The 23840-nt window shown below is 48.3% G+C and overlaps 1 protein-coding gene across 5 annotated transcripts in view; it reads left to right on the forward strand.

Moving 5' to 3' along the window:
* Positions 1-23840, forward strand: part of HK1 (hexokinase 1) — an 87767-nt gene that overhangs the window by 16362 nt on the left and 47565 nt on the right. For all 5 annotated transcript variants that reach the window (XM_021706492.1, XM_021706493.1, XM_008073097.1 and 2 more), the window contains exon 2: positions 9602-9764. In XM_021706492.1, the coding sequence (XP_021562167.1) occupies positions 9602-9764 (163 nt within the window). The remainder of the gene's footprint in view (positions 1-9601; positions 9765-23840) is intronic.

Raw genomic sequence — 23840 nt, forward strand, 5'->3', positions numbered from 1 at the left:
ATTGATTAAAAAAAAAAAAAAAAAAAAAAAAGGAGTTGTGAGGTGGCCATCAAGCTTTCTGGACCTCAGTTTTTTATCTGTCAGATGGGATAAATTATTTCTGCCTTGTTCTCTGCCCACTTATCACATTAGGGAATGGATGTGGACACACTTGGAACGTGTACAGAACTGTACAGATGCCAGGTGCGTTGTTATTGTTTTTTGTCTAGTACACACACCTGTAGGTACCTTGAGTGGCCAGGTGGGGAGGCGGTAGCTTCCTGGTGACAGAAGGTAGGCAGACAACCAGACCCCTGAGCCTAGGCAGGGATCTTGGGCACCATTCTGCTTTTCCCTAAAACTGTGTCTGAGAGCTCATGGACCATCAGCATGTCCATGTTCCCTGGCCAGATGGACAGATGAAAATGCCACCGGGGGCCTCTGAGATGTCCTGAGGACTCCACAGTGCTGTGGGGCCTCTGTGTCTGCTGTATGTGAGGGCGGAAGGGCAGTTTTCATTATTGCTGTTTCACTCATGGAAACATATGAAGATGAAATTGACTTGTTCAACGTCATGGAGGAAGGCAATGTTGCTGGCCCAGGCCCGAAGTCTTTCGATTTCTTAGCCCAGTCTATTTCCCCCACAGAAGTATCTGCAAGTTACCGTGTTAGGGTCTGGTTGTCTCACAATGAATGTAAACCTGTCTGCACTCAGACCCTCTCTTCCCTCTTGTTGTCAGGGAGGTGCCTGGGCACTGGAAATCGTGAGTCTGGAGCCTGAGGATTAAGCCTGTTGTTCCTGCCCCGCCACATTCCAGGGCTGTTCTGTTCCCCTTGAGGGAATGGGAGCCTCCTTTATTTTTAGCTAGTTCAGAGTGACAGCTTTGTTCTCTTCCTGGGCAAGGGCTTGGCCACTCTTACCCGCCAGGAAGCTCCTATTTGTGGGTTCCAAGGTCACCAGGAGGACCTTGGGCTTGACCTCAAGGCACTACGCCAGTTTGTCTTCCTTGCAAGAAGAGTCTGGGTATAAGGCAAGGAACACGGAGTTTGGAGTCGTGAGGCAGTACTGTTCTGGTTGCTGGGTGCTGGGGACATTGTGCTTAACTCCCCAACCCCGGGTTCTTCCTACGTAAAATGCAGTCAGTAACGCCCACCTTACACGTTGTGCAGATTTGGATCAGTAGGTTGAAGTGCCCAGTGTGGGCCCTGTCCACATTTTCATTCCTTGAACCTCAGTTTCTTCATCAAGCGAGGGAATCCATTTTCTCTTGATTTACTGTGAGTAAACAGTTGTATGAACAGTCCAGGGTGTCCATGTTCACTGAAACAGAAACAACAGTTTAGAAGCACTGAGAGATACCATGCGAACCTGGAAAAAGAGACCAGGCAAGGCAGTGTCCCCAGGACAGGGTTTGAGAGTGCCCAAGGGACCATTTTGGCTTTGGTAATGCTCTCAGGAAGACCTTGCATAAGGAACCCCTGCAGTGGAATTTATTTGCTCTGGTGACTTGCAGGTGATTCAGCAGACTCTGGGCAGCTTGAATAGGGAAGTGAGAACCCGGATTATCTTTAGGGTCCTTTGCGTCCCCCTGTACCTCAGCCATGCAATGGCCACGTGGTGAGGGGAAGGCAGGGGCTAGAGATGTCTGGAGCTCCCCAAGAGACTGGAGTCAGGGGCCGCTGCCTGGGGGAGGAGGGCTGGGCTTTTCGGGGAAGAAGAGTCTCTGGGTCTTATCTGAGCCAGCAAACCCTCTGAGACCTCCCCAGTCTAGGCGTCACCGGTGGCCTCCCGCCCAGCAGAGAAGCCACCCAGCCCGGCTGAGAAGCTACCGCGTGGTGCCATCTGAGGGCTCCCGGGGACACAAAGGGCTCAGAGGGCATGGCCTCTGCACCCCTGGCACTCACAGTCTAGCTGGTGGTGCAGAACATGTGTGTATCACTGCAGCGCCCAGGAAAGACACACACCAAGCTGTGTCCCCCGGGCAGATTGACTCCCACCTAGCAAACACCTAAAGCTGAGGGGATGCGGAAGAGGGGAGCGGACGGTGTGGGGCGGGGCAGATCATGGCCTGTGCTCCAGAGAAGGTGAGTGGGGGCGGGGGGTGTTGGAAGGAAGGAGGGACAGAGAGGCTATCTACAGGCCGAGGAATCAGAGTGGACAGTGGCTCTGCAAGGAAGGGTCTTTGGGGGTGATGAGCCACTGTCAGGGCACCAGGCGGCATAAGGGGGCTAGGTGTTGCTGGTTGCTGCAGGGACCATACAAGGTCAAGGGGGTCGCCCCTTGTAGCCAACTCCTTCCCTGCTCAGAGACCAGCTGCCAAGAGCAGACAGAAACTAGATTCTCGGTCACCACTCATAGCAGTGAAGTGGGGCTGGGCAGCCGCGGGAGCCACATGCAACAAGAAGAGGAATCAGAGGCACCGGGCTGGCATAGACCACAGCACAGGGCCTGGTTGGGCTGGGGCGCTTGGCTTGCTGTGGCTTTTGAATGTCCTTCCCAGGACTGTGTGAAGAGAAGGAGCAGATCAGACAGCTTGTTGTGGGTCTAATCCCAGCTAAAGGGTGGACGAGGTCTTCTGGAAGTCAACCTGGCATAGTCTGCCTTCTGCACATCAGAGAAGCCATGCTGCTCCGGAGTGGCTGGAGCTGTGGCTATAATTTAGTACCACGTCTCTCTTCCCGGGAACCCCTGTGCTCTCCCTGGGTTCAGAGGAAGGAGCACAGGACCAGGAATCAGGGAGCTTGGTGTCAACCTCCAGGTCTCTGCAATTGGGTAACCTTGGCCAATTGAGGACCCTCTTTGGCCTCTCATTTTTCCTCAAGGCATTAATAGTGAAGATACCTGCCCTGCTTCTGCAGACAGGCTGCTGTGAGGACCAATAGGATGTGCTGTGCAAAGTAGGGAAGCTACTCTTATGATGGTTGAGAAAGACAGAGGGGCCCACAGGATGGCAAAGCCTAGAAGTCACATGCAGGTGTCTACATTGCTCTGGCTCTGCCCTGTCATCAAATCAGGCAGGGTCCTGAGGAGCTCTTTTGTGTTTGTTTTTTGTTTTGTTGTCACTCAGGCTGGAGTGCAGTGGCACGATCATGGCTCACTGCAGCCTCCACCTCCTGGGCTCAGGCAATCCTCCTGCCTCAGCCTCCTGAAGTACTGGGAGTATAGGCTTGAGCCACTGCACTTGGCCTCATGAGGTGGTCTTTTTTTTTTTTTGAGTTGGAGTCTCACTCTGTCGCCCAGACTGGAATGCAATGGCCGCTCCCGGCCATCGCAGCCTTGTTTTGTTTTTTAGACACAGGGTCTCACTGTCACCCAGGCTGGAGTACAGCGGTGTGATTATAGCTCACTGCAGCCACTGAATCCTGGGCAGATGCAGTCCTCCCACCTCAGCCTTCCAAGTAGCTGAGACTACGTGTGGGCACCACCATGCCCCCTGCTGATTATCTGTGTGACTTTGAACAAATTACTTAACCTCTCTGTCTTGCTTTCCTCACTTTTAAGAAAGATAATAACACCTCCACCTCAGAGGGCTATTGGAAGGACTTTAATAATGTGCCAAAAACAAAATAAACATCGAGTATCATTTCCTTTCCTCATCCCTGTCGAAGTGACACAATCATGTGTCCCAAATTCCTTACACTAAATACCTAAAAACATGCATCCACTACAAATGCCATTGACCCTCTTCGTAGAAAAGAAAATTAAAGCTTGGGGGCAAAATGCCTAAAAACATGGCAAATGAAAGACTCTGGCAAAATTACTCTGAAACATTTGCACTTTAAAAAATAACAGTAATAAATACTTACTATAAAGAATATTCAAACTTTCCAGTTAACACTGCTTTACGCTTTAGGACTGTTTTCCTTCCTATACAAAGACTCAAACATACAGAGATGAGTATTTTTATTTTGTTTTATAAAAATGGAATTATCTCATAAACACTTTCTCCTCTGAAACCTTAACTCCACTTCCCTATTTCCTCTGGACACTGCCTCTAAGACTTAAACTCACAGAGTCATAGTAAGACCACCTCAGCTGGGTTCAGTGACTCAGCCTGTAATCCCGCGCCTTTGGGAGGCTGAGGTGAGTGGATTGCCTGAGCCCGCGGGTTCGAGACCCGCCTGGGCAACTTGGCGAGATCTCATCTCTACAATAAATCAAAAAATTATTAGCCAGGTGTGGTAGCGTGCACCTGTAGTTCTAGCTACTTGGAAGGCTGAGGCAGAAGGATTGCCGGAGCCCAGCAGGTCGAGGCTGCAGTGGCCGGGAGCGGCCACTGCACTCCAGTCTGGGTGACAGAGTGAGACTCCACCTCAAAAAATAAAATAAAATAAAATAAAAACAAAAACATGCACACAAAAAACCGCACAGCTAATAAATGAGATTTGAACCCTGCTTTCTTTGTCAACAACCCGTTGTTCTTTCTAAAAGTTGAGAAGGAATGAAAACGTCAAAGGGGAAGCCCCAAGGCGGGGAGGCTGCAAGCCCTGGAATCTAGACCTAGCTGCCACTTACAAACCCCGTGACTTCGCATGAGTCATGGGTCTCAATTTCCTCTCCTATAAATGGAGGTAGTGATGTCTTTCCTGCCTGCTTCACCAGGTTGTAATGACAGGAGATGGGGTAAAATTAAAATGCCGGCTTCATGCCCAGCACTTGGCATCCGTGAGCTCCTTTCACTTCTTTCTCTGAAGTTCAAATTGGGTCATGCATATGGGAGCTGTGTGTGTGAATGAATGGCCAAGACCTTTGCAAATGGGGCCTGTTACTGATCACAGTATTAATAAGCGCTCAGGACCCGTTCTGTCAGAGTCAGTGTCCTGGGAAAGGGAAGTGAACCGGTGTTGAAATCTCTGCCCTGACCTTAAGCCAATATCCTTCTTAACCCTCTAGGGCCAGCTCCCTGATTTTCCTTGCAAGTCAAGTGGCTCGCTAGAAAAGCTCATTTTAAAGGCCCAGCCAACAGCTTAGTAGTCACACCTGTTGCCCTGTTTCATTCTTGATCCTCTTGGGAGAGTGGATGAGAGAGGGAGTGAAATTTTCCATGGCTGTGCCCCCTTCTGAGGGCGGATAGGGAGTGAAAATGCTTGGGTTGGTAACTAGCGATGACTGGTGCTTCCTGCCACGACCGACCTGCTTACTTAGGCATGTCCAGTCTTGAATTAGTTCTGTTGGGAACAGGAGGTGGGGCTGGGGTCAGGCACAGAAATGTTTGTGAGATGATCCCAGTGCCAGGTCATTGGGAGCCAGGGAGGCCTGGCGAGGCTGTGTTCTTTCTGCTGAGGACGTCTTCTCCTGCCTATGCTAGGATCCACTGAGAGCATCAGGGCCTCCTTGGTCCACAAGAAGGACAGTTCAGGACAAGTATTTAGACAGTGTTTGGGCTCTTACCGCTTGGCAGTGGTAGATAGAGGCCCTGGAGGCTGGATGGAGTCCTCATCACTCTCAAGCAAGAGTCTGCGGGACCCAGCTCGGCGTGTGGTGTCTGGGGTCTGGGATCTGGCGCCTCCCCATTTTTTTCCCACCCTGACCAGAGTCCTGCACATGTGTGTCAGTTTCCATATTCAAGAGTGAGGATGTGAGGGCCTGGGCCTATTATGGCTCGTGGGAGCCTTTGTTTTATGACATTCTGAAGATCGAGGCTTGCAGGAGAAGCAGCCATAAGAGGTGCCATGCCCTCTCTAGCACCAAATGTAAGGTCAGGGAGGGATTCTTTCGGCACTAGTGTTTGGCCAGGGTAGTAACATAGCAGTGGTTTGGAGGCAGCATCCAAAGGTGACAGGATTGTGGAGGTGAGAAAGAGAGAGAGAGAGAGAGAGAGAGAGAGAGAGAGAGAGAGAGAGAGAGAGAATGTGTGTGTGTGTGTGTGTGTGTGTGTGTGTGTGTGTAGAGAAAGAAAGGGCAGGAGAGGAAGAGAACTAGAGATGCTATGGAGAAGAGGACAAAAACAAAAGAGATGAGAGGGCTATGGATTTTGGCCAAACTGCCAAAGACCAAGAGTCGGCCTCTCTTCTGGGTTTCTCACAGAGACTGGAGCAAATGGGCAGGAGTGATTTCCCTGACATCCTTCCTTCCTCCCTCTCCCCTTCTACCCACTACCTATCCTCAGCCTTTCTTTCCCAGGGGGTGGCCTAGTCAGGTGCCAGGCGGGGCCGTTCTGCCCAAGAGAAAAGGCCCCTTGTTCAGGGAGTGCTGGGTTCTCTGAGCCCCAGTTTTCTGCAGGTGTCTTTTGACATGTGCTTTTTCTCAGTGCTTTGGGGCCACTTAAAGGACCACAGTTCATAGGACGCATGTCTGCTGAATCCTGCACGAGGTGCCTCCTGGCAGGGCAGTACGGCGGGCACCAAGGGAGGTGACTTTTGCCTTGGCCAGTCCAGTCCCAGGCCCAGATCTGTGCTGTTTCAGTGGCCCCTCTTAACCTCCTGGGGACTAATGGAAAGACCTTCCCTTCACTGTCCTCATTCTTGTAAGGTCCACCAGGTCTTGGTTTCAGTTTTAGCCCTGCCCTAGTTGTGTCCATGCTTTGGCCCCAGCATCCATGCTTCTCTGAGAGAAGTTGTACCCCATGATGATTCATGAACCTGAATGACTAGAGGAAAGCCCTTCCTTCATAGCAGTGCTGTATCCCCAATCTGAGTTTCTAGATGCTACTTGAGTTTGCCTCAGCTGTCCTAAAATGTCAGGATTCTTGGATCAGTGTCTGTGTGCTGAGCTGTACCTTGGGTTAGGAGGCAGGATGACTGTGAAGCTACAGAGAACCCTGGCTTTTCTAGAAGTTTCTTCCTGTCTACCTGGAAAACCTCAACAACTCTGCCTATGTCTGCCCTCTGTAGAGTAGGGGAACCAACCTTCCCCGAGGGGCGGGGATAATTGTATAGAGGAGCCGTAGACTTGCAGGTACAAGACTTCACTCCTCCAGCTGTGTGCTCTGAGCTAATCACTTAACTTCCCGAAGCCTCAGTTTCTGCATCTGTAAAATGGGGATTAAGAGTGTCTCCTTGATAGTTTCGAAGGTTAAATGACATACTGCATGTGAAAGCACTTGATATACTGTAAGCCACAGTATAAGTATGATAAAGTATCATTTCAGTAGCCAGCATTATTTGAATTCCTCCTGTGTGCTAGGCAACTGGGTAAGTTCCAGAGTCTATTCAACATATTTTCTTTCCCTGGGGAACTCACGTGGTATCAGAGGAGGTGGACATGTCAGTAAACGGATAATCATGGTGTAGTGTAAGGAACGTGGTCATTGAGAAATGTCTGGAACGCTGGAACAGCGATGTGACTTGCATTGCATGGTCTTACTCCAGCTCCTCTGTTCCCACTGCGCAGATGCACAAATCTTATCATCGTCGTATTCTCGTTAGAGCTGCCTCAAGGCTCACTGTGCTTGGGGATCCGTCTGCATTTGTTGATGGCATTATCAGGCCCTGCATGATTTAGCTCTCGACAGTCTTCACTTCTTCCACTGTCTGCTTGATTCATATTGAATTTGTTTGTCACACTAACCAGCCCTCTCCCCTTGGCCTTGACATGGGCTCTTGCTTGTGCCTGGGCACACTCTGATGTCACACCTCCTGGAAACCCTTTTCCCATGCTTGTACCTGACTGCCTCTCCCTGAAGACCCAGGGCGCCCTGATGGCAAGGGTGGGTGCTGCCAGCCAGGGTGGAGCACGGCCTGTTTCCTCCCAGGGCCATGGTTCTGGCAATTTCTGTTCTGGCTCTTGGTGGTTTCTGATTACTCTTCTTTGCGCTGCTTTATGGTGAAAGGAAGAAGGTAGTAGGTGCTAGTGATTGGGAGTGGGGGCAGGGTTTGGCTCCAGCCACAGAGGACACTGGCAGGCTCCTGCCAGCACCACAATTGTGAGCAGGAAGCAGGCAGGGCCTGGGGGGAGAATGAGGCATAGAGATCAGAGCAAGAAGGCTGTAGAAGGTCAAAATATGCAGAAATGACATACCCAGCGACCCTGAAATGTGAGCACATAAGAAAATTAGCATCAAGGGCTTTTCAGCCTTGTTGGGCCATACATCTGTCTCTATCTGCCAAGAGCCTTCTGTGTGCAGGGGGAGGTCGAGGTGGGGTCCAGAAAGCTGGGGTCCAGGCCAGACCAGCCGAGAGAGGAGTTCTATCTAGCCTGAGGGACTTGGACATCTCCAGGAGGGAGTGACATTTAATCTGAACCTTGAAGGTTAGGGGAGATGTGGCTAGCTGGGGAGAAAAGGAAGGGTATTTCTGGGAGAGCAGAAGCAGGAGAGCCAGGCCACCTACCAGGAATGGCAGACGTGGTTTGACCAGAGTTCAGCGTACAGAGCCATACCTGCATAGCGCAGGTGCCTCGGTAGAGGGGAGGCATTGCCAGGCTTTGAGCAGGGGAGTGAATTGATTGGGTTGCATGAAGGAAGTAATCATGGCAGTGATGCAGAAGATGGGTGGGAAGGGAGAGAGGTTGAAGATGGAAACCCATTACAGTGTGTGAACCAACAGTAATCCAGGCACACAGTTGCTAAGGCTTCCTTGACTAGGGAGCTGCAGGAAGAACAAATGGTGAGATCAAAGGACCTTGGCGGACTCCACAGGGATAGTGCCATGAGGACAGTTGTCTAGTCCAATGCCAGGCACATAGTAGGTGCTTAGTCAATGATTTTTGAGTGAATACTCAGGAAGATACTATGAAGGAAAAACAACCAGTGGCAGCCAGTGGCAACCTAGGGGGCCAGAAGTTAAGCACCTGGGAAGCTTGAGAATGAGGAACCCAGGGAGAAGGGCAGGTTGGGTCAGTTCTGGTGTAGGGTGGAAGTGGCCCGACTTGGAGGTGTGGGCACATTGTCCCTTGCATACAGGCACGGGAGCCCAGGGACTGTCTCTATACATTTGGAGGCTGGGGTTAAGGTCCCTGTGCTTTGAACCTGCTGCCACCGCACCTGGCCTAGATACCTTATTTTATTTTGTTTTATTTTATTTCATTTTTTGAGTTGGAGTCTCTCTTTGTCACCCAGGCTGGAGTGCAGTAGCATGCTCACAGCCACTGCAGCCTTGACCTACTGGGCTCAGGCAATCCTTACACTTTAGCCTTCCAAGTGGCTGGAATTATAGGCATGCGCCACCGTGCTGGCTAAGTTTTTGATTTATTGTAGAGATGAGGTCTCGCCAAGTTGCCCAGTCTGGTCTCGAACCCATGGGCTCAGGCAATTCTCTCGCCTCTGCCTCCCAAAGTGCTAGGAATATAGGCGTGAGCCAACTCACCCGGCTGTCATTTTTAACCTCTTTGTCATCCCCATCCCAGTGAGGATGAGACAGCCACCTCTCACAGAGGGAAAGAGGCTTGTGGTGTCCCTGGTATGGTAGGAAACCTGCTTCCATCATGTGCTTGTGGGTTGAGGATCAGCTTCCATGCCACATTCAGGGACTGGAAAGGATCTTGGAGATGTCTGGTTCATCTTACAGGCCAGGAACTGGGGTTCAGAGAACTTGTGAACCTGCTCTGGCCACCTTGGATGACCTTCCACGTGGGATATGCCTGTGGCAGCTGGTTGTTTTGGGCAGGTGAGTGCCTCACCCTGCCCCTTCCTACCCCAGCCAGCCTTAACCTCACTCTCCTTCCTTCTCCTTCCTCTTCCAGATTGACAAGTATCTCTATGCCATGCGGCTCTCCGACGAAACTCTCATAGATATCATGACTCGCTTCAAGAAGGAGATGAAGAATGGCCTCTCCCGGGATTTTAATCCGACAGCCACAGTCAAGATGTTGCCAACATTTGTAAGGTCCATTCCTGATGGTTCTGGTGAGTCTCCCACCCAGAGATTTGAGCTCTGAGGGCCGAATGGTCTGTGAAATCATCCTTCTAGCTTCATTGGCTCATTCATTCACTCAGTCATTCATTCACCATTCCATCCATTGATTGATCTCTTCATTCATCCATTGATCCATCCACTCATCCATTCAACCTAGTCTGCGAAGCACCTACTCTGTGCCAGGCCCTGGGGATACCTTGGTTGGGCAAGGTCAACCTGCTCTCATTGGCTCAACTGTCTAGGGACTTGTGATACTTTAGAAAGTGTTAGGTAAACTGAGGCAAGGTGGGCCAGTGCCACGGGAATAAAGCAAAGATTTGCAAAAGTAAAACAAAAGAGTTTCGCTCAAGGGAGAGTGGGGCCGACACTAAGGGGTAGTGTGGCAGAGGGGAGTTGAGAAAGGGGAACTTTTAAAGTTTTATTCAAGGAGACAAGGTAAAGAAAACTTTCCAGAAGCTGCAGGACCGGTCTTGTGTCCTTGGTGTTGTCAGGGCAACCAGTCCTGTGACTTCAGGCCTTCAGCTTCTGGTGGGCTGGTGGGCAGTCACAAAAGGCTGATTACAATGAGGTTCTCTGTAACTGGTTAACAAATGCCTAGAATAGACCTACTTGGGAGATGCAAAAACAGTTACCAGCAGCTACCTCCAGAAAACTGGTTCTATCCTTGGCTAATGATTAGGGAGTAGGGAAAGTAGCAAAGTATGACAAAGCTTAAGCAATGTTAAAATGACTCTTCTTTAGCTAAGTTACTCTGATTTCACCCTTTCAGAAAGCGTACTGTTGATGGGTCTTTAGGTGCTGTGTGGGTTGCCCTTATGTCTCCAGAACATAAAGAGCTCCAGAGCAAATGAAGGGTTCATTTAGGAGACTCTTCTGCATCTGAGCACGAAGATCTCGCCTCCCTCCCTTCGGGACCCCAGATAAGTACCAGTCCAAGTAGCCAGGTGGGTCTCAGACTCAGAGTGAAGAGTCTAGTCCCCATTTGAGCCAATTCACAGATGCTGATTCAAGGTAGCCTCTAAAGCAGGAAATTGGAGCAGGGAGGTAGAATTTGAAAGAAAATGTTTTATCCTTTCACTCTGCATGTTGTGGCTCATGCCTTGCAGTGGGGAGTCGATACTCTCTCCCCAGAGGAGTGACATCATTGAAGACCAGGAGGTTACAGCCTGGCCTGCTTAGGGGAAGCTGTTTTGCCTAGACAAACTGCAGTTATTAGTTTGCAGAGATGGGGGCTGTGCCCACCCCTGCTTGGCACACTCATAGGAATCCCCCAGTGGCTACCTCAGCTTGGCATGCTCACAGGAATCCCCTGGTGCCCATCCCAGCTTGGCATGCTCACAGGCATTTCCCAGTGCCCACCCCAGCTTGGCATGCTGACAGGAACCCTCCGGGAGCTGCTTCTGTGCTATAGGGTGGGCTCACTTGCAGTAGGTGACAGGGAAAGAGCTTGTGAGGAAGTCATTCTCTCATGGAGTTGTGAGTACACGCCCTGTGAGGTTAGCCTAATACACTCCTGCTATTTCTTCCCTGTTCTGGAGGCTTTTGTTTAAAGCAGCAATTTGGGGCATTTTGTCTGCAGCCTGCAAAATGGACTCCAGCAAACCTGCAGCTGTTGTAGCTGATGTCTTGAAAGGTGGGCAAGTGCGTGGCTTTTGGGAAAATCCTCTGCTTGCTGCTGGCCTTAAAGTCCTGAAAGAAGTTTCAGCACCGATGAAGGGGGTGTGTACTGTTTACTCTGTGGCCTGGGTGGGGTTTACTTTAGGCACACACACTGGCATTTATATCTCAGACTTCTCTTTGGCTATTAAAAACCCACTCCACCTCTATCCTTTTGGTTGGGTGTTGGCTACTAGCAGATTAGCTTTTTAAGAGATTCTGGTCATCAGAATGACCGGACTTAGGTGTGCCCTGGGTGTGTTCTTTATCGTTCACACCTGCTTTTCCCCAGCCCTGGACATCACCTACATATTCAGGAGCACTGGAGCCTTTCCAGGATGAGTAGATTTCTGTAACAGAGGCATGATTGCTTGCTTCTAGCTGAGAGAGGAGGGAGGGGTGGCGAGGTGTGTGTGGGCATCCCCCAGGAGAGCTTGAGATTTGCTTGGGAGAACTCAGAACAATACCTGCTCCCTGTGAGGCACCTGATCCTGGGTTCGGGGCACACACATGGGAGAAGTAGGTGCTTCCCTTTCCTCCTCAACCCTGCTCTGAAGCCAGCTCATGTGCCAGGGCCCTATGTCAGCAGGGCACCTTCCCTGAATCTTTCCACAAACCATTTCCAGGATTGAGAGTCTCAAAGTATATTTCAAGCACAATAGTAATCTAGCCCTTTGCTGCATTGGCTACTCCTCAAAATAAGGCCTAGACTCATACTTATAGGAAATACTATATTCTCTAGTCCCCTCCTAGAGATTCATAACAGACACCAACTTACTAAAGGCCCTGAGTAGTCCTACAGGAAAGAAACCTGTTTAGCCGGGCATGGTGGCTCACGCCTATAATTCCAGCACTTTGGAAGGCTGAGGTAGGAGGATTGTTTGAACTCACGGGTTTGAGACCAGCGTGGGCAACTTGGCGATACCTCATCTCTACAATAAATCAAAAAATTAGCCAGGCGTGGTGGCGCATGCCTGTAGTTCCAGCTACTTGGAAGGCGGAGGCAGGAGGATGGCCTGAGCCCAGTAGGTTGAGGCTGTGGTGGCCGGAAGCAGCCACTGCACTCCAGTCTGGGCGACAGAGTGAGACTCCAACTCAAAAAAAAAGAAACCTGTTTAACTTGGCTTAACTGTCTTTTCCCTAGTCTTATATCATGTTTCATCTATTTTGAGACACTCATACCTTTTGTTTTTTTTTTTGAGTTGGAGTCTCACTCTGTTGCCCAGACTGGAGTGCAGTGACACACTCCCGGAGACTGCAGCCTCCACCTGCTCGGGCGATCCTTCTGCCTCAGCCTTCCAAGTAGTTGGAACTACAGGTGCGTGCTACCATGCCCAGCTAGCTTTTGCTTTATTGTAGAGATGAGGTCTTGCCAAGTTGTCTGGGCGGGTCTCGAACCCGTGGGCTCAGGCAGTCCACTCGCCTTGGCCTCCCAAAGTGCTGGGATTACAGGCTGAGCCACCGAGCCCGGCCATTCCTTTTTTTTTTTTTTTTAACTTGAATATCTCTGAAATCAGCAATGCATTGTACAACAATCACATCTTAAAATGATTATTGGCAGTGTTTTAGGACGTGTGAGATAATGTACCCATCTTGGGAAATCCTGACCTAGGATTTGTGGAATTGTCACCAGTAGCCTGGACCCCATGCCTTCTTTGAGCCTCTCTTTTCTCCAGTGCTGATAGGACCAAAAGTTTAGGGCCTCTCAGGAGCACAGGCAAGTGTTGCGAATAGGAGGAGAGGGAGGTGATGAAACCAAAGCCCTGAACTCAAGAGCTCATTCTCCTGCGTTCGGAGGGTCTGGGTTTGCCCACCTGCAGCCCTCGTCCCCTACCCTCCCTTCTTCTACCCTGTGTTAATTTTCTAGGGCTGCTGTACCACAGCAAAGTACCATAAGTTGGGTGGCCTTAAACAACAGAAATGTATTGTCTCATAGTGTGGAAGCTAGAAGTCCAAAATCAGGATGTCCTCAGGGCCACACTCCCTCTGAGACTGGATAGAATCTTTCCTTTTCTGTAGCTTCTGGTGGTGGCCGACAATCCGTGACATGCCTTGGCTTGCAGCAACATCTCTCCAGTCTCTGCCCGTGTCTCTGTCTTCATGTGGTGTTTTTCTCTAAGGATACCGGTCATGTTGGATTAGGACCTACCCTAATAACATAATCTCAACTTGATTACATCTTCAAAGACCCTATTTCGAAATAAGGTCACATTCGCGGCTGCTGGGGGTTAGGATTTCAACATATCTTTGCAGGAGACACAACACAACCCATAACACACCCTATACTTCTCCCTACGTCTATTCATAATTAATATTTTTTTAAAAATTTTCATTTTTTGAGTTGGAGTCTCACTGTTGCCCAGGCTGGAGTACAGTGTCACACTCATGGCCACTGCAGCCTTGACCTGCTGGATTCAGGCAATCTTTCAGCTTCTGCCTTCCAAGTAGCTGGAACTACAGGTCCACGCCACCATACCCGGTTAATTTTTTGATTTATTTTAGAGACAAGGTCTTGCCAAGTTGCCCAGGCTGGAGTAATTTATTATTATTTTTTTATTTTCTGAGTTGGAGTCTCACTCAGTCCGTTGCCAAGACTGGAGTGCAGTGGCACGCTCACGGCTACCTCAGTGTCGACCTTCTGGCCTCCGGCGATCCTTCCGCCTCAGCCTTCCAAGTAGCCAGAACTATAGGCACGCGCTACCATGCCTGGCCATTTTTTTGATTTATTGTAGAAGCGAGATCTTACTATGTTGCCCAAGCTGGTCTCAAACCCGTGGGCTCAGGCAATCCTCTTGCTTCAGTTTATTATTTATTTTATTTTATTTTATTTTATTTTATTTTATTTTATTTTATTTTATTTGTTGAGTTGGAGTCTTACTCGGTCGCCCGGACTGGAGTGCAGTGGCCGCTCCCGGCCACCACAGCCTCACCTGCTGGGCTCCGGCGATCCTTCCGCCTCAGCCTTCCCAGTAACCGGAATTACAGGCATGCGCTACCACGCCTGGTTGATTTTTTGATTTATTGTAGAGATGAGGTCTCGCTGCCCAGGCAGGTCTCGAACCCGCGGGCTCAGGCAATCCACTCACCTCAGCCTCCCAAAGCGCTGGAATTACAGGCTGAGCCACCGAGCCCAGCTTCAGTTTATTTTTTTTAAGAAACATGGTCTTACTCTGTTGCCCAGGTTGGAGTGCAGTGACACAATCATGGTTCACTGCGGCCTTGAACTCCCGGACTCAAAGCGATCTTCCTGCCTCAGCCTTCTGAATAGCTAGGACTGCAGGCATGTGGCACCATACCTGACTGTTTCTGATATTTATGGGGGGCTAACTCATGCCCTAGAGCACCCCCCAAGAATGGTTTCTTCAGCCCCACATAGACATTGCTGTGAATGCCTAGGACATGGATGCCTAGCCCCTGTCCAGTCCTTACCCCTTTATGCCTAACCCCTTCCACCTCCCCTGCCTCTGGGCTCTTTTATCAACCAAGAACCAATAGGTCCCCTACAGTAACCAGAATTTGGGTCTCCTTGATAGTAAACCCATGGTGCCGCTCCCTTTTTGAAATGTTAATCACTGCTTCCACTGTAGTAATTAGTCAGCGACAGAATTAGTGGTACTCCCAAAGCACGGAAGGATAAATTGGAGCTCACCCTGTGGAGGACTGCCTCTGCCTGTTGAGTGGTGTATGACTTCCAAGGCAAAGGCATTGACCTTGACCCTGGTGGACTGGACTCAAGAGTTTTGGAATTCTACTGATTTTCCAGAAGCATATCTGTTACAAAGATTCTGATACATACCAGCCCATTTTTGTATCAATTTTTCCCCTTTGTATATCTTTCATCTTTCTTTTTTTTTGTTGCTCTTCAGTAATCAATACATTAATTTTTAAGTTAAAAAACAAAGTGGCTTTCTGCTGCTTCACGTTATTTTTGAAGTGCTGGAGTTATGAATAATGAAGGAAAATATCGAAGGCTTTTTTTTTCCTTCTAAGTTGGAGTCTCACTCTGTCACCCAGACTGGAGTGCAGTGGCTGCTCCTGGCCACCGCAGCCTTGACCTGCTGGGCTCCGGCGATCCTTCCGCCTCAGCCTTCCAAGTAGCCGGAACTACAGGTGCACGCTACTATGCCCAGCTAAGTTTTTGATTTATTGTAGAGATGAGGTCTCGCTGCCCAGGCGGGTCTCGAACCCACGGGCTCAGGCAATCCACTCACCTCAGCCTCCCAAAGCGCGGGATTACAGGCTGAGCTACCGAGCCCGGCTTCGAAGGCTTTTATTTTATTTATTTATTTATTTTTGAGTTGGAGTCTCACTCTGTCGCCCAGACTGGAGTGCAGTGGCCGCTCCTGGCCACTGCAGCCTCGCCTGCTGGGCTCCGGCGATCCTTCCGCCTCAGCCTTCCAAGTAGCCGGAATTACAGGCATGCGCTACCACGCCCGGCTGATTTTTTGATTTATTGTAGAGATGAAGTCTTACCTGCCCAGGTGGCTCTCAAACCCGCTGGCTCAGGCAATCCACTCACCTCAGCCTCCCAAAGGCGCGGGATTACAGGCTGAGCCACCGAGCCCGGCTCGAAGGCTTTTAACACAGGTGACTTGGCTAAGTCGAACCCCTCTTCAAAGCTACTGTAGGGACCAAGGGAAGACTTCTGCTTTGCTCTCTGAATGTTTGCTGGAAAATCAACCCACAAAACACAGGTTCCTAGAAAAGGCATATATATTTCTTAACATGCATGGGGGAAATCACAGAATGGTTCCCCAGTATCCCAGGGGAGGCCCAGATACTTACACAAAAGGGTCTTTTTGGAGGGAAAACAGAGATGAGGGGAGTAAAGCCATTCTGTTGCAGGACAATAAATGGCTCCTAGGGAAAATGAATGGGTCTGGGAACAGATTACTTGTCAGCGGTTCTCTTCGGAAACTGAATGAACCCGGGAGACCAACATCTTGCAAAAGGACTGTTCGAGTGTGGTCACATCCTTCAGTCTCCCCGCCACTCACAGATAATGAGATAAAGGTAGGAAAGAAAAATGTTCCCCTTGGAAGGTTCCTGTGTGTGGTCTTTATGCAGATGGGGGAAAAGTATCTTCCACTAGTCTGCTGATCTTTAAGGGCCTTTAATTCAAAATACTCTGCCAGGGGCTGTGGCTCTTGCTTGCAATCCCATTTGGGATGTGGAGGCAAGAGGATTGCCTCAGTCCGGGGAGTTCGAGACCAGCCTGGGCAACTTGGTGAGACCTCATCTCCACAGTAAATCAGAAAATTAGCCTGGCATAGTGGCGCATGCCTGTAGTTCTGACTGTTTGGAAGGCTGAGGTGGAAGATCACCTGAGCTGAGCAGGTCAGGCTGCAGTGGCCATGAACGTGCCATTGCACACTAGCCTGGTCAAAAGAGTGAGACTCTGACTCAAAAATAAAACCAAACCAAAATACTAATTATATCAGGGTACCAAACCAAAATATTCATTGTATCTTTTAGGTAAAATATTTTGGTTTTCTTCATTACCCAGTCTCTTGAGAATTCAGTTGTGAAGACTCTTTTTCTCATTTTTTTCTTTATCCCTAAGGATATTTAAGTACCAATTAGGTTGTAAGCTTTTTGAGGGTAAATAGGTAAATATTCTTTTTTTTTTTTGAGTTGGAGTCTCACTCTGTTGCCCCGACTGGAGTGCAGTGGCTGCTCCCGGCCACCGCAGCCTCGACCTGCTGAGCTCCGGTGATCCTTCCGCCTCAGTCTTCCAAGTAGCTGGAACTACAGGTGCACACTACCACACCCGGCTAATTTTTTGATTTATTGTAGAGATGAGGTCTCACCAAATTGCCCTGGTGGGTCTCGAACCCGTGGGCTCAGGTAATTCACTCACCTCAGCCTCCCAAAGCGCGGGATTACAGGCTGAGCCACCGAGCCTGGTTGGTAAATATCCTTTTTGAGATATTTCTTTGTTTCTGCTTCATAGTTCCTAGCACAGGGTTTACCTCCAATTTTTTATTTTTTAAAATTTTTTTGCTAGAAGCTTGGATGTGCCATTATCGTTTTGCATGCAAAGCAGAACGAGTTACAGTATGGTCATGGTTATTTTTGGGCCCTAAATATACATCGTACTACTTTCCAGCCAAAGGAAGGAAAATATTTACCTTCTTGTGGCATTTAGGCTGTCTCCATTTTTTTATCTGGAAAGATTTTTGGATTATCTCGAATGTTCTCCATCTGTGAAATTTGAATATCTAGTGTCCTAGTTGAGTTTTTGATGAAGGCTTAGAGTTCTCATCAGGTAGCTGGATTGCAGACAGGAGGGAATGCCTTTGTATCTCGTGTATAGAATTACTTCACTGAGCTGGACTAAGGCAGGCATTTCACGCAGGCTGGGCTTGTGTTTGCGTATATTCCAGCGCAGGCCAGGACTCAAGAGAGCCATCTGTCCCGTGTTTGTTTTCCATTATATGCTGGTAATAATGGCTGTCATTAGGAAGTGGAGCATCGCCAGTGGCCCTTCAGATGTTTTGTTTAATGAGCCTTCTCTTGAAGAGTGGTTCTCCTGGCTTTCAGTGGAAATGGGAAATGTGGGAAGAAGTCAAAAGAAGAGGCCCCAGGAGCAGGAAGGTTTAAGATCAAAGATTTGAAGAGGAAATTGGAGGGAGGTCCACAGCTGTAGAAAAAGGCTAAACTTGAAGTCAAAGGAAAACTAAAATAAAATAAAAATCCCAAACACTGGATCAGTCTTATTATTTGTGTGACCTTGGAGAAGACATGTAACTTTCCTGAGCCATTTCCCCATCTGTAAAATGGACGTGATGATATTCACTGCCCTCTCTGCTTCACAAGGCTGCTGCCAGGACCAAATGAGAGTGCCTTGTAAACTGCAAATCACCATGAGTTACAGGGGGTCATCATCATCATTATTGTAATTTAATAACTGACTTAGTAAGCATTCTTTCGGAAGAATTCTTTCGTAACCCATGAGGCCAAAGGACCCCACCCGACAGCCTTAAATGTGTAAGCCCAATCCCTGGAGAAAGGATCCAGAGTTTTCCGAATTCACTGGCATCTCTGTGATGTTATAGGGGAAGGAGATAGAGAAAAGAGGGAAGCAGAGGAAGGCTGTCTCACCCCCATCGCTGAGCTAGCCACACAAAATGTGAATGAGCCTATGGACTGCAGCTCTTGTCCCTCTGCACTGGTGTGACTGGACACCATGGCTCTGAATCAGGGAACCAATCTGAGATAAAAAGGGACGATAGATCTCTTTTATTAAGGAGGACAAGTAGTTATGTATTTGAGGAACTCATTCCCTAAAAATAAATAATGAACTTGGAAGCCTTCTGGTTGTTGCTGAAAGAAATCTAACTTAAATTAGTTTGAGACAAAAAGGGAAAATTCTAGGTTCCTATAACTGGGAAGTCTAGTTGTGAGTTGGCTTCAGTATCCAGGAACTCATCCATCTCTTACTCATTCATTCAGCCCAGCCTCCTTTTGTGTTGGCTTCATTCATAGGCCACCTCTCCCCTCACAGTGGTGGAGACAGCCCTGCACCTCCAGGCTGACATCTCACCTCATAGCCAGTGATCCGAGTGCAATGTTGGTCTTGGAGAGGGCTATGATTGACTGACTTGGGTCATGTGCCTCTCCTGCATCAATCACAATGGCCAAGACTGGTAACTCCGGATGCCAGATACCCCTGAATTACACATGGGTTCCCCTGGAGCTGGAGCAGGGGGTTCAACCTCACCAAATGCATGGATGAAAAACAGGAGTGTAGTTATGTAAAGAGATGCTAGAGGCCTACAAAGGGTATCAACAATCTTGTTGCCCTTACCAGAAGCCATTCCTTGATGTACTTTGCCCAGCAGAGTATAGGACTGAATAGACCATGTGTTTGACCCAGGCATTTCTGATTGAGCTAACAGCAGGCAGGCTGATTGCCTTCTTTCTGCAGCACTCAGTACTTGGGAGGCAGGGAAGCATGCTAAATTGCCTTTGCTTTCAAGTTGCTTATCATCCAACTAAGATAAGACATGCCCACAAAAAATAATGATCATCACAGTATTTGCTAAGTGTAAGACAAGGGAAGGGTCTCCTGGCCCTGCCACAGGTGTGACCATGAGTGAGAGTCATTCAGCTAGTTTGGTTGGAGCTTCCTTATCCATAAACCGAGAAGGTGAGTTAATATTTATCCAATGTTGCCTAAGCTGCAAATGTGACTTTCAGAAGAGGTGCAACTGCTTTTTAACAACCGCATATCCCACCTTCAAATGGAATTGAGGTCTCTGCCCAGGGGAGGGTGAGAGAGACCCATTGTGACTGCCTTCAGGGGCTCTTTATCCGTGTTCCCCTCAAATCTATCAGCCCCCACCTGCAGCTGTGTGAAGTGTCCAGAATTTAATTTGTCCTGGCATCTCATGGCCCCCCCTTTAAACTTCCCTGACCCTAATTCCTTGGAAACCTGCTGACCTGCACCTGTTCAATAAAGGAGTGGTGGAGACTTGGGGTGTGCAGAACACAGCAGGAGGCTGGGGTGGGGCCAGGGGTCTTTGTGGAGTACAGAAGTGTGGGCTAGCTGTGTGCACTCCAAGGTTAGGCCCCTGCCACATCGTCAGGCAGCAGAGGTCATTTTTCACTTATCCCACAGGACAAACTTCAGGCCTGGGTCATCCAAAGGTACTGCCTGAAACCTGACCCCTTCCTATGAGGGACTGAAAGCTCTTACCTGCTCTGTGCTGACACTGACAGGGCACCGCTGATAAGCTGGAGTTCCCAGCCACTGTCCCCTGGAGCTAGAGTCATGTGAACCTGCTTTCTCTTTGATTCATTTGAAAATAAGACTTGATTGGGCGGGCAGGTGAAAAATTTTCTATGCTGTTTTTTCCCCCCTCTTTCTCATTAAGCATTTAAAAATTTTTTCCCATACTGTTTCTTTTAAAGTTAGGAAAGAAAGTCAATGTTAAAATATGGAATAAATAAATATTTATGTAAACATTGAAACGGCAAATAAATTAATTAAGTAAAGCAATTATAGCAAAATAAAAAATACCCATCATTCCCCACCCCCAGCACAGTATGTGCTCTTGTGCCTATTAGTTCTGGATGCTCAAGTGTTTCCTAGTTGTTTTCCAGACTGAGTTTTCACTATCTTCATTAAAGAATGACCAAGAGTTCCAGGGAGTCATGGATATTCAAGAGCCCCAGAAAAGAAATGTAGCCATCTCGGATGTGCTGCAGTCTCACTCTGATCCCGTCCTTGTCCTGAGTTCTGTCCAGGTGGCAGTTGTCATGGTTATGAATTTGGGCTTTGGATGCAGATATTGGCTCTGCCACTTACTAGTAGTGTGGTTGGGCAAGTTATCCAACTCTCACTGCCTTTACTTGCTCATCTGTAGAATGGGCATCTTGGCCATGCCTACTTCATAGGGTTGAGATGATTAACAACAAAATGATAGGTATAAAGCACTTAGTGATTGGTATAGAAAGTTTCAATGAATGATAGCTGATGGTAAAATAAAGTGTATTTGATATTCTAGTGACTCACCTGTCTGAGAGAAACCACTGTGTTCTGAATTCAGTTTTTCAAAATGGTGGTAGTGTAAAGCACCATGGGGGTTAGGATTCTGGTGAGAGCCCAAAGAAAACCCTACACTGCTCTGAACAATGTCCAAAACCAGGGTCAGAATTTCTTTTTTTTGAGTTGGAGTCTCACTCCGTTACCCAGGCTGGAGTGCAGTGGCATGCTCACAGCCACCTCAGCATTGACCTGCTGGTATCCGGCGATCTTTCCGCCTCAGCCTTCCGAGTAGCCGGAACTACAGGTGCGCACTACTGTGCCCGACTAATTTTTGATTTATTGTAGTGACTAGGTTTTGCCAAGTTGCTCGGGCTGGTCTTGAACCTGTGGGCTCAGGCAATCCACTTGCCTCGGCCTCCCAAAGTGCTGGGATTACAGGCTGAGCCACCGAGCCTGGCCAGGATCAGAATTTCTACCAACATTTATGAGACCTATTCCTAGCATTCTCCCTTGGTGTCTTTCCTTTGGACTATAGACACAATTTAAAACCAGTGGTATTATGCATGTATCTACGTAAGTGGAATATAATTTAGCTGTAAAAATGAATGAAGTACTGATACATGCTAAGACATGATAAGCCTTGAAAACATTATGCTAAGTGAAAGAAGCCAGACACAAAGGATCGTATGAAATGTCCAGAAATGTCCAGAGTAGGGAAATCTGTAGAGATAGAAAGTACATTGGTGGTTGCTGGGGACTGGGGAGGTTGGAAGGAAATGGAGAGTGACTGCTAATAGCTACAGAATTTCTTTGCGGATGATGAAAATTTTCTAAAATTAGAAAGCGGTGATAGTTGTACAACTCTAAGTATACTGAAAATAGCCAAATATTTTTAAATGGGTAAATTGTATGATATGTGATTATATCTCAAAGCTGTTATTAAAACCAGCTAACCAATGGATGAAATAATAAGAAATATACATATTGCCGGGCTCGGTGGCTCAGCCTGTAATCCTGCGCCTTTGGGAGGCTGAGGTGAGTGGATTGCCTGAGCCCGCGGGTTCGAGACCCGCCTGGGCAGCGAGACCTCATCTCTACAATAAATAAAAAAATCAGCCGGGTGTGGTAGCACATGCCTGTAATTCCGGCTACTTGGAAGGCTGAGGCGGAAGGATCGCCGGAGCCCAGCAGGTCAAGGTTGCGGTGGCCGGGAGCGGCCACTGCACTCCAGTCTGGGCGACAGAGTGAGACTCCAACTCAAAAACAAAAAAAAAACAAAAAAAAAAACACATACTGATTCCTGCCCCCAGTCCCTAGCAGAGTTCCTACTTTGTAATTTCCTGAGTACTAGGAGTGCTGGGGGAATCTTTGACCCTGGTTCATGACACAGAACTCCTAAATCCATTGGCATTTTCTAGGAGATAGGAGAGTAACTTTTGTTCCTTCAAGGGCCCCTGGATAGCCTGAGAATGAGGGTCAGTTGCCCAGGGAACTGACCATATGACTAGAAAATTGCTTTCAGGCCCAGCCCCTCATCCCATCTTTAGGGAGAGGGGCCGAAAATTGTGCAAATAATCCAATGGCCAGTGATTAAACCATCATGCCCGTGTAATGACACTTTCATAACAACTCTAAAGAACTGAGTTCTGGGGGCTTCCAGATAGCTGAGCACGTGGAAGTGGTTCCTGGAAAGGGCAGGGAAACTCATCACTCCTCTCCCATACCTCTTCCATCTGTTTGTTCATCTGTACTCCTTGTAGTATCCTGTTTGTTTTTTTTTTTTTGAGTTGGAGTCTCACTCTGTCGCCCAGACTGGAGTGCAGTGGCACGCTCCCAGCCACCGCAGCCTCAACCTCCTGGGCTCCGGCAATCCTTCTGCCTCAGCCTTCCAAGTAGCTGGAGCTACAGGTGTGCGCTACCACGCCTGGCTAATTTTCTGATTTATTGTGGAGATGAGGTCTCGCCAAGTTGCCCGGGCAGGTCTTGAACCCGCAGGCTCAGGCAATCCAGTCACCTCAGCCTCCCAAAGTGCGGGATTACAGGCTGAGCCACGGAGTCTGGCTTGTAGTATCCTTTTTAAAAAATATGTAAATATGTCAGTAAAGCGTTTGCCTGAGTCCTGTGACCCACTCTAGCAAATTAGTCAAATCCAAGGAGGGGATTTGTGGGAACCCCGACTTAGAGCTTGTTGTCCAGAAGTACAGATCACAATCTGTGCTTGTTATTGGCATCTGAAGTGGAAGTGGTGGAGGAGGCAATCTTGTGAGACTAACCTTCAACCTGTTTACAGAGGGAAGTCAGCCTTATAAAAAAGAATTTCACTTCCCAATTTCAAAATTTACAGCAAAGAACGGTGAAATCTCCAGGTAGATAGTCAGAATTGAATTGAATTAGAGCACATGGAACTGGTGTTCGTCCACTGGAGAATCCACCACAGAATTCTTGCTTGCTTGGTGTGTGGATAAAACCTACACACATCTAGGGTCACAGAAGTGTTCTGTGTTGTGGGGAGTAAAGAACAATAAAAACACTTTAGTTTTTTCCTCTGTATCTCACAGAATGGCGTAACTGCTTCTTGCTTGAAGAACAGTAAGCAGGGGTACCTTGAATGAATGAAAGGACCACTGATCCCTGGGATAAAGCAGCTACCAATAATTTATGGAACTGTTCTAGTTGCCAGGGGCAAAGAACTCTAAGTTGTGGTCCTTCCTTCAAGGTACTTAAAAATATAAGATCAGTGAAATTCAATGTGAGAGTTCTTTGGGTTGCTCATTAATTCATTTATGCATTCATTAAGTTTGCAGGTATTTCTTGAGCTTTTATTATATACTAAACACCATTTTAAGTTTAATATTGCAATGTGTCAGAGCTTACAGCTTGGTGAAATAAAATACAAAGATAAGTTAGCTTTATGAAA

Source organism: Carlito syrichta, unplaced genomic scaffold, assembly GCF_000164805.1.
Source record: "Carlito syrichta isolate Samal-C Ts95f unplaced genomic scaffold, Tarsius_syrichta-2.0.1 Scaffold315646, whole genome shotgun sequence".
Classification (NCBI taxonomy): domain Eukaryota; kingdom Metazoa; phylum Chordata; class Mammalia; order Primates; family Tarsiidae; genus Carlito; species Carlito syrichta.